Here is an 11,385-nt window from a genome sequence, read left to right as displayed (position 1 = left end):
TGGCTTAGACCCAATTTAAAATAAAGGATATGTTATGAAGATGCAGTTGTGGAGTAGTAAACATCCTGTGCAATACGTTGCATTCTTGGTTGCATAAATAGAACAAATAGTGATCTATAGTGCTATATAGAAAATGAGTATTCAGGTCTATTAGTTTTATTTGGTGTCACATTTTGCACACTTTATACATCATTAAAACAGTACTGCTGGAACCCCTAGTGAAGATAATTAGACTTTTAAATGCATGCATATTTCATGTTTATTTAAAGAAGAAGAACATTGTAATAAACAACCGCAAACCTAAGTTAACTGCAGTATTACAATTAGCATCGCAGCGTACAATGTAACTGTTAGAAACCAGAGCCTTATACTCTAGAGGAGCCCCATAAACTGATTTGTTTACACAGGGATTTCTTTGATTTAAACAATACTGAATTGGCCCTGAATAAATTGGCTCTTTTAAAAATGTCATTTAAGATGTGCAGACCTGCTACACATTTCTGGGTTGCGATTATAATTCTGAAACAACCAACTTATTCCCCCTGTGACGTGACATTGAGGGTTTGCCCTGGCTATTTTTAAATCCTTTATATTAAGTTCACTTGCGCACTTGCTTGCTTACGACCGTGCAAATCTTTCGGTCGTTTTTTAACCCACTTCCCGTGATCCAATCGAGCTGACATTTTCCACACAGACTCGTTGTGCGTGACAATTAATGTTCGTGAATTTTTTTTTCCAAAATTGTACACTTTTTAGGACCAAAATATTATATTTAATTACCAATTGCTTAATGGTGCAATGCAATCATCTGACCCATAGGTGGCAGCCATCTCAAGCCAGAGGACGAGAGGACTCTAGCCGCCACGCATATAAAGGATTTATAGTGAAAAACTTTGTTTTTACGGGTTATACTTGTTCAAATTAAAGACCTTCAAAGCCAACGCGGACACAAAAAAGTGTCATTGCCACTTCAAAAAAGAGTCATTCGGGGAGCCTAGCTCTCGCCCCTTTGCCCTTGCTGGCAAGGGTTGTACTCGCTGAGCTGCTGCATGAAGCCGGTATTGGGATGAGCTGCGGGACGTGCCCTCTTGACGAGGGAGAACGCATCCTGGAAGGAGAGTCCGTCCTCTTGCATGAGATAGCCAATGACGACACTGGCAGCACGAGACACTCCTGCATTGCAGTGCACCAACACCACGCCACCCTGTGGCAATAACATGTCACATCAGCAGGCTGCAGCGGCGTGCTGAGCATGCCCCAATATTTCATGCTATGCTCCCCTTTTCCCTGTGAACAGCTGTACCTGTCGGTGAGTACTTAAACCATACAACTGCATATTGAGACGTGTATGCAATCGTGACAGCATGAAACTGCGTGTTAAACCCAACTGGAGTGTGAACAGCAAATTAATACAATGGATATAGATTACCATATACACATCAGACATCAATAACTTACCAATTCCTTCTCGTAATTTATAATCACGTTACATTCATAAGCAGACATTCAGATAAATTTCCAAACATTCGTAGTCAACTCGTCACGTAAGTCGGGCCTGGGTATGGTTCCAGATGACAGGTAAAACAATTGCCCTTTTTTATTTGTTGGGATAAACATTGTGGGACTTTCAAATCCCTGCTACTCCAGATTTCTGATACAGACTACTTGAGATGTATAACCACACCTGGCTTTGCTCCAAAGGTATGTGATTACATTTAGCTTCAACTTCCTGAATGCATCTGAAATACGTGCTGTGGTTGAGTAATTTTCCGCACCTGTTCGTGAGCCCTTGTAATGAAGTCGAAGCATTCTGGAAAGTAGTTGGTCAGCTTCGTGTCTGGAACATCCAGCATCGTCACTGTCTTGTAGATGTAGCTATCGGGAAATGCATTGTCCACTCCGTAGGCCACGTTCAGAATGTGTGAAACCTTCAGTACACATTAAGAGTTAATATAGACCATATTTTATGATAAAGTACTGTATAAATACTGTGAATGTAAGATATGAACTCTCCAAAGGCCAAGCACAACAACACAAATTTCTAAACTTTTTTTTATAGGTTATCGAGTGTAACTTGGCAATCCAGTCATATTCATGCCATTTAACCTATATGTGACATTCAGAGAGATTCGCTGTTCAAGCCCCAAGGCCAACCTGGTTAAGTCGGTGGGTGATGTTATTTAAAAAAAGTAGTCCCAAGTGTTCTGCAGTCATGGTTCAAAACTCAAATTGTTTGAATGGATTTCCCAAATTACTCGATTGGAAAATGCAAAACTAGTGCAGACTGTGTTTTTGAAACATAGTGCATCCACAATTGCCTTGTGCTATAAGAATGGTGTACATACCAAATGTCCTTTTGATTTGATTACTTGGTCATGGATAAATTACATCATGCGACCTCCTTTGCCAGTACCAAAATATGAGAATAGGTTTTCCCCTTTTTTCTGGCAACAAAACAGGTGTTGAGATGTTAAAACACCAAACTGAAACCTTTTACAAGGAATCATGTCTGCATTAACCACAATACTTGTGGTCAGAATGCAAACAAAATACATACTCTGATAATATATGCATTGTCCTTGAAACTGATTGGTCGACACGAGAGACAGCTTTCTTTTGAGCCTCGTCTCAAACGGTGTTAGACCAGAGGACGCCAAAAGGCGTACAGCACAAACACAACGCACTATTAGAGTAATGAGAGCTTGGGGTGAGCAACTACATCATTTTGTTGCCAGAAAAAATGGGAAAACCTATTCTCATATTTTGGTACTGGCAAAGGAGGTCCCATAATGTAGTTGCTCACCCCGAGCTCTCATTACTCTAATAGTGCGTTGTCTTTGGGCTGTACGCCTTTTGGCTCCTCTGGTCAAACACAGTTTTGAGACAAGGCTCAAAAGAAAGATGTCTCTAGTGTGGACCAATCAGTTTCAAAGACAATGCATGTATTATCACAGTGTTTTTTGTTTTCATTCTGACCACAAGTATTGTGTTTAATGCAGACATGATTCCTTGTAAAAGGTTTCAGTTTAGTGTTTAAACATCTCAGCACCTGTTTTGTTGCCAGAAAAAAGGGGAAACCCTATTCTCATGGATTAATTATTCAGCTTATGCAACAAACCTTATGTTGCTGTAGTGTCTGGATGTCTTGAGCCACGTCTTGTGAACCTGCACCCCGGGAAATGTATACCAGAACATGAGCAATTTAACCATGTTTTAAGTACAATGTTCTGTATATACTGTTTAGCCTGATAAAAATAGTTAGGATAAATTACACTGATAAACTTTTATTTAGCTATGTTTTCGCATTCATATTGTGTAGTGTTTCAGCATGACTTTCTGAGCCACAGGCATTGTAAAATAAAAATTAAGAATCCTATTTTACAATTATAATGTAAATCTATGTATTGCTGATACCATTTTACATTTTAATGCTGAAATGAATAAAACCAATATGTTATAGTGACAGAAAATATTTAATGACTATACCCAATTCAATTTTTCTGGGTATTAACACTGACATGGAATGTAACTGAGGTCAATGTAATATCACCACAACTTGGACTATTGTACTAGGTGGAGGTGAACACTCAAAATATAACACGTCTGTGTGCTGCAATATGTCCTTACTCTGTATTAAAGTGGGCATATGTGTATGACACAAACAGCTATGCTTGCAATAAGAAACAAAAGTAAAGTGTAACGGCTATATCCTATCCCTGTATACTGTATATAAACAGGGTTCTAGTCCTGCAATTTACCAAATTCAGAATCTGCACACCTTGCACGTAGTCACGTTTGTAACCATTAAACTACACAATCAAAATGTAACGTTTGTGCATTTGCACGAAAAATAATGTCGTTATGCAAAACGACAATGATGTTATATTATCCACATCTCTGTGAATGGTTGTCATGCAGCTTGCCACCACACGTCTGTCCCACCTGTAGTCAGCCCCACCAGCAGATATGCTTGCTGACCCTCCCCCCATCCTTCCCATCACACGCCGTCTCCTATGTTATTCAACGACCTCAAAGTGCAATTTTCACCATATGCACTGCATAATTATCGTTGCTATGCAATTACACTCCATCTGCTCCAGCCGTGTAAATGGATTTTCTGTGTCTGCCCTTCATCCCGATTTCTAAACCCTCCCTCATCCACACTGATGGCACAGCCACTCTGCATATACATTCGGGAGTTAAAGAGATTTCCACTTGTTCCCAAGGCAAAGGCAACTGTGTCAATATGCACAGCCATTATAATTGGCCTTGTATGCAATGTCCTCTTATTCGTAGTAATATATGAAACCAATATCGCGGATCCGATTATCCACGGCATTATTCATTATTTTACTCTTAAATACTTTGGGTAACCCGTGGGTATGAGAGTGAATGAAAGCTGGAAATTGCAATTTTTCACTCGGCAGAATGAGGTATGGTTGCCCCCAAATCAACACTCGTTCCCAACCAACCCCAACTCCAGCTACCCTCTATTGACATGTGCATAAGTTGCTCAAATGTATTGATTCAATTGCGGTGGCCACGTTCCCTCCTTTTGTTGGCCCTCCATCGTTAGTCTCTATAACTGGCCATCATCCCTTCTCGTGACACGTCCCCAACGCCCACTTCTATTGTCATTCGATTTGAAACATCCCTTAATGCCCAATTCTCCTAGTTCAAAGGAAAATACCAAAGCATTCTTAGAATGTGGCTATTTAATTTTTTAAGGAGGGACCTCTGTGCGAGTTAATGCTTGGAGGCACTTTTGGCTGAGAACCCATCATAGTAATAGGTTTTTACCCTTTCAACTGGTACAAAAACTGACACTTTTTTGTACCAGTTGAAAGGGTAAAAACCTATCATAGGTTAAAGCTTAAAATAGTGGCAGTTGCCGTGAATGTTAATCAAAAGTCTAGAAATAATCAATAGTGGCACTGACTGCGTACAGAACTACACATGTTGGGATGTCCTTCTGATAAACTACACATGTGGCTCAATCTTGGTCAAGTTGGGGGTGTTGTGCAGTTACACGATTAACCTATAGGAGGCTAATGAGCCCTTTATAAGTAACTTGTCCTGCACGGCATCCATGCCGCAGCCTGCACCACCCTCCCCCCATCATGAAAGGCTGATGGGGGTTAAGTGCTGTGTGCGAGCCACATAGCTTGGACCAGTACAGAGGACATAGAGATCTCATGGTTCCCACTCATTCTCTGTTATTGCCCCCGAACAGCTGAAATTCCATCGATTCAAAATGTATTTGGTGACTACTCCCATCTGTCACAATTTGATGCCGAGCTGTCGATTCTTGATCATTTCACTTGCAATTACATTTTACATATATCATCGTTTACTTACACATTAGTCGCCCAATATCTCTTGCATTTGTCTGTAACTTAAACGTACAGTATACTGAAATGAGTCTGAAAACCATCTGCCCGAGCCGACTAAGACAACATCCAATGCATTCCTGTATTGAACACTTGTGCAATTGTTTGCTCTAATTTCTGTTTGATTCATTGCTGTACTTTATTCGTTATTGCTTCTGCCATGTTGGTGATCCCAGGTCACTTTTGCAAATCAAATTCATCCTGGTTTCTCGAGTTCTCTCACAAAACTTAGATCGGCAGTGCTAACTTCAACCACCAGGCGGGACTACAACACAGAGTGTAGAGGACAATCTATTCCAGTGCAATGTCAAAGCCAGTAAGGCCATAGGGGTTATTATTAGGCGAGTGGTTCCTTATAACCTTTACTGTAGCATTTGGTGTTGGTGGAGGTGGTGTTGATGGTGGAGGTGTTGTTGGTGGTGTTGGTGGTGGTGTTGGTGTTGTTGGTGGGGTTGGTGGTGTTGCTGGTGGTGTTGTTGGTAGTGTTGGTGTTGGTGTTGTTGGTGGGGTTGGTGGTGGTGTTGGTGGTGGTGTTGGTAGTGTTGGTGGTGGTGGTGGTGTTGTTGGTGGGGTTGGTGGTGGTGTTGTTGGTGGTGTTGTTGGTGTTGCTGGTGGTGGTGTTGGTGGTGGTGTTGTTGGTGGTGTTGGTGGTGGTGGTGATGTTGGTGATGTTGTTGTTGGTGGTGGTGTTGTTGGTGGTGGTGGTGTTGTTGGTGTTGCTGGTGGTGGTGTTGTTGTTGGTGGTGTTGTTGTTGGTGGTGTTGTTGTTGGTGATGTTGTTGGTGTTGCTGGTGGTGTTGGTGGTGGTGTTGTTGGTGGGGTTGGTGGTGTTGCTGGTGGTGCTGTTGGTAGTGTTGGTGGTGGTATTGGTGGTAGCGCTGTTGGTGGTAGTGTTGGTGGTGCTGTTGGTAGTGCTGGTGGTAGTGCTGGTGGTAGTGTTGGTGGTGTTGGTGGTGGTGTTGTTGGTGGTGTTGGTGGTGGTGGTGTTGTTGGTGTTGCTGGTGTTGTTGGTGGTGGTGTTGGTGGTGGTGTTGTTGGTGTTGCTGGTGGTGTTGGTGGTGGTGTTGGTGGTGGTGTTGTTGGTGTTGTTGTTGGTGGTGGTGTTGTTGGTGTTGTTGGTGTTGCTGGTGGTGTTGCTGGTGGTGTTGGTGGTGGTGTTGGAATAGAACTCGGGTCGGCTTCGCAACGCAGCAGCGCGCTAACCGTTGCACCACCGCTCCCCGCTCACACACAGACACAGCGATGAAGGACACAGCGATGAAGGACACAGTGATGATGGACACGGGGCAAGACCCTCACCCAGCAGCAGCCACGGCTTCACCACCCCGACCTGCAGGTCGGCACTCCAGTCGGGCACGAAGCCCAGCGAGCGGCCGCCCGGAGCCCCGCGGGCCCCGGCCTCCCCGCCCGGGGGGCCTTCGGTGTAGCTGAGGCCCCCCGGGGTGGTGCCCCCCAGGGGCCCCTCGGTGTAGCTGAGGCCCCCCGGGGTGGTCACCCGCGTCCTCTGCGGCCGCAGGGAACCTCTCGCGAAGGCCCTGATGCCTGCCGAGAGAGACGGCTCCATGCCGCCACGGGGCGTCGGCTGCGTGCGTGTGTTGTGTGTGTGTGGGCTGCCTGGGCTGTGTGTGTGTGTGGGCTGTGTGTGTGTGCTGCCGAGGCTGTGTGTGTGTGGGCTGTGTGTGCTGTGTGCGTGTGTGTGTGTGGGCTGTGTGTGTGCTGTGTGCGTGTGGGCTGTGTGTGTGGGCTGCGTGTGTGTGTGGGCTGTGTGTGTGTGTGTGTGGGCTGTGTGTGTGCTGTGTGCGTGTGGGCTGTGTGTGTGGGCTGCGTGTGTGTGTGGGCTGTGTGTGTGTGTGTGGGCTGTGTGTGGGCTGCGTGTGTGTGGGCTGTGTGTGTGGGCTGTGTGTGTGTGTAGGCTGTGTGCGTGCTGTGTGTGTGGGCTGTGTGTGTGGGGGGGCTGTGTGTGTGTGCTGCCGAGGCTGTGTGTGTGTGTGCTGCGTGTGTGCGTGCGCTGCCTAGGCTGTGTGTGGGTGTGCTGTGCGTGCGCGTGCTGTGCGTGTGTGCTGCCTAGGCGGTGTGTGGGTGCTGTGTGTGTGCGGTGTGGTTGTGTGTGTGTGTGCTGCCTAGGCTGTGTGTGGGTGCTGTGTGTGCTGTGTGTGTGTGTGCTGCCTAGGCTGTGTGCGGTGTTGTTGTGTGTGTGTGCTGCCTAGGCTGTGTGCGTGTGCTGTGCGTGTGCTGTGTGTGCGGCTGTGTGTGTGTGTGTGCGCTGCCTCGGCTGTGTGTGTGTGCGTGTTCTGTGTGTGTGTGGGGGCTGTCTGTGTGTGCGTGCTGACTAGCCTGTGTGTGTGTGCTGCCTGTGCTGTGTGTGTGCTGTGTGTGTCTGTCTGTGTGTGTGCTGTGTGTGTGTCTGTGTGTGTGCTGTGTGTGTGCTGTGTGCTGTGTGCTGTCTGTGCTGTGTGCTGTGCGTGCTGTATGTGTGCTGCCTGCGTGATGTGTTCGCAGTACTTCATCTTATGTCATACGCAAAGAGCACACACAGACGCACGAGCAAATTGATGAAATCCACACAAATCACACCGATATAATCGCGTGCCACTGCACTGCGAGTTTGCGTGTCCCTTTGTTGTCAGCGTTGCATTCGTTTCGTTTGTTGATGTGAGTTACAAATTGTTGTGTGTCCTGCACGGTCAGACTAGTTGTGGGACGTGTTGGTTTAGTGTGTACTGTGTGTTAGTTTATAATAGTTTACAATACAGGTAATGTGCACCGTTTAATTGTGTTAAAAAAGAAATACATACCGGAATGTCCTGAGATGTATGAAGCTTATTGTGGGTTTCACCTTCAAATCGGCGCACATGTTGAGCGTATACGCCAGGTGGCGGTGCAACACATGAGTACGTATTGGTCTTCAGATCTCAATCCATCTTAACCTTATAATTATTACTATGACTATAACACATTCTGAGAAATGTAAAGATGATCAATAATCAACATGCCTGTCAACCCATACGATTTACCCGCATTCTTGTACAGGGGGAATTGAGTTTTCAGGTCCATACGGTGTACAGCCCTTTAAATACGGGCAAAACAAAATGTTTTGTCTCGATTTAAAGCTTTCGTGACTGCAGGGATTCATCTTCTTGGTTCTTTCGGTAAAGTCACGTAGAAGGGAAATAATGAAATAATAAAAATGAAACATAATGTGATTTTTTTATTTTATTACTTCCCTTCTACGTGACTCACGTAGAAGGGAAATAATAAAATAATGGAAAAAAATACAATTAATTTATTTTATTATTTCCCTTCTACGTGACTTTACCGAAAGAACCAAGAAGATGTTTTGTTTGTGTTTCTCCCTTGCGATGGGAATTTGTTGGATGAACGTTGATATTTATAAGGACACGGGGTAACCAATGAGGTCTGAATTGGTCTGTTATACGGTAGGCTCTGATAAGGGGTTGACAGGTATGAATCAAATACGTGTTGATTTCCATAATGACATTTCTCTTATGTGGAATTTGATGGGGCGTTTCGTCTCTGGCATATAGACAGACCTGTCATTGCCATTGAAATAGTTTTCAAGGTTGGGTGCCACGGTAGCGAGATGTTTACTCAGTAACCTGGTTTGCAGGAAGGCTGTGGGTTTGATCCTGACCCTGAAGCCTCTCTCTATATTTGGAGTATATGCGTGTTCTCCCCGTGGTCGCTTGGATTTTTCTCCGGGTCCTCCGGTTTTTTTCCCCCGAATTTTGAAGCATGCTTTTAGAGTATTTGGCTGCTATAAATGTCCAGATGATAAGCCACTTCGTTGAGCTATCATTTGTGGCCAAATCCCTTCTGAAAAATATCTATATAGCTCAGTGGGTCTTACCTGGTAAAATAAAAAATGGTTGAGGTTGCATGTGCAAAAGTAAAAACAATCATCATGCTGTGTCTGCTGTTAGTGTCCACGATTCACAACCGCAAATTGCAATGACAGTTGTGTTCAGTAAATGGATCTTAAATTTGATCAATATATATTTTCCAATCCATTTTATCTCAAAGTTAGCTCGTGGCCTCTTTGCACTTGCTAACCTTGCTTTCACTTAGGAGTCTGATCTACTGAAAGTGTTGATGCTTCCGAGCTTGCTTGGAATGATTACAGTATACTCATTCAGGTTCCTCTCCAATAAGGATTGACACAGAATCTATAGTTTCATTTCTGGTTGCCATCAACTTGCTTTTCTCAACACTGATTTACATTCTTGCTGCTTTGACGAGTCTAGATTTTAAGTATTCTACTTCAATGTCATCTGAAATTAGATCTGTTTTTCTATTAGATCAATGTCATCTGCTTATATTATACTGCTGACTTTCCTTTCCTTTAACTGTGTCGATCATCATCGTCCCCAAAACGAATGAAACATGCAGAGTGACAGCTGGCGGCCTTGCTGTACTTCGTGCTCCATTTTCCGTGTTGAACCATTCGCTGAGTATACTCCTGAAAAAAACTGCACTTTGTGCAGGGCCTTGATCCTATTGCTTTCATTCCTTGAATAATATTGTGTTTCCACACAATTTCACATGAAGCCTGGTGCCAGACTTATTCAAATTCCTTTTTTTTAAATCGATGATGTTCCGGTGGATTTTCATTAGACTGTCGATGCATTTTACATTCTGACATTGAAAACATCCTCTTGTGCTGTGTACAGCTGTGAAACTGGCTTGTTCTTCAACTAGTTTCCTGCTATGAATCTATAAAATGACATTCTCATTCCATTTCAGACTTACGTGTTTGATGTATGAGTACTTTTTACCATGCTTTCTCTGAATTCCCATTGCACTGTTTCATGGATTGTTTTGACATTGCAATTTCACATAACATATTGCTGTTCTCGTCAAACAGGTTTTAACATTATGAGAATGAGGAGCTTTTTCTTTGCCTGCATACCATTACAAGTTTATCAGTTTTTAAAAGTTCCGTGTTTTATTAATGTATAATTGTTTTGGTTCATGCATAGATTACTGAATTAATGTATTGTGAGCCATATTTACATAAAAAAAACTAGGTATCCCTTTATTCATGATTATAATTGTCATATATTGATGATTATTATATTATATTACTTGTCCATCACCTTCATAATTATTTCAATGTTAATTATTCAACATCAATAATCTACTCGTCATGGCCTCGTTAAACATTTAATCAACGTATCACCATAAATGTACTTTCTAAAATTCAGCACACCTAATCATTTTAAACGTGTACATTGCAGTGCTCTCAGCGACACACATTCTGACATTCTTTACAAAATATATCTCGCAATAAAAACTGTGATCCAGCACAATATTGACACCTGTTTTTTTTTATCACAAACGTCTCCAGTTCCTTAGGGCTTGACACATTCAGAGCACGTCACCATGTGCTAGATTTATGCATTTTTATAAATGACACCTACAGCTTTAAAGATGTACGGATATTTGTCATGGGTATTGATGGCCAACGAATTACAATCATTCTGGTAGCTTCAAGGATGTTTGTCAGAAGAACCTTATGGAAAGTAAATGGGGTTCGATGGTGGAAAGAGCATTCCATACAACCTTGAAGTCAATATAATGTGTTATATACAATTCAGTAGGAATTTACTTTTCAGGCAATTTTAATCCAGAGACAACTACTTGTAAAATTAAACTATATTTAAAATTACATACCTCGATTAAAATGCTGTTCAATAATGTATAGGGCAGATGAGGTTAACATAAACAATACATCTACATTTCTATGGGAACTAGCATCTGACTTGTGTTAAGTTTATCATTCCATTGCTTTATTTTTTTATCATCTGCCTTGCGTGCAGTGGACAACGAATTTGACGTGTCAAATACCTGAGGTCATAATAACGCACAAAGACTTGCAGTCAAACCTGGCAGACTACAGTATATGAACTTGAGCCTCAAACAGGGAATTATCAAGAAATGTTATCAGTACAGTCCAGGGGTTTGTGAGAAAATGACA

The 11,385-nt window shown here is 43.1% G+C and overlaps 1 protein-coding gene across 2 annotated transcripts; it reads right to left on the bottom strand.

Moving 5' to 3' along the window:
- Nucleotides 1-140: 140 nt before the first annotated feature.
- DUSP19 (dual specificity phosphatase 19) lies at nt 141-7,657 on the bottom strand. Of its 2 annotated transcripts, XM_061557024.1 has the most exons (5): nt 6,826-7,559; nt 6,690-6,795; nt 3,119-3,165; nt 1,776-1,928; nt 141-1,204 (listed from the first exon to the last, which is right to left on the bottom strand). In XM_061557024.1, the coding sequence occupies exons 1-5, from the start codon at nt 6,952-6,954 to the stop codon at nt 995-997; spliced, it is 645 nt and encodes a 214-aa protein (XP_061413008.1). In that variant the 5' UTR covers nt 6,955-7,559; the 3' UTR covers nt 141-994. The 2 variants fall into 2 exon arrangements, with proteins under 2 accessions (XP_061413008.1, XP_061413006.1); XM_061557022.1 differs by having other exon boundaries at nt 6,690-7,657.
- Nucleotides 7,658-11,385: the final 3,728 nt, after the last annotated feature.

This window comes from Lethenteron reissneri, chromosome 23 (genome assembly GCF_015708825.2).
Source record: "Lethenteron reissneri isolate LAM-NWPU_2019-01 chromosome 23, ASM1570882v1, whole genome shotgun sequence".
Classification (NCBI taxonomy): Eukaryota; Metazoa; Chordata; class Hyperoartia; order Petromyzontiformes; family Petromyzontidae; genus Lethenteron; species Lethenteron reissneri.
Note: the sequence above shows the minus strand (reverse complement) of the source record. Positions and strands in the feature narration are given on the sequence as shown.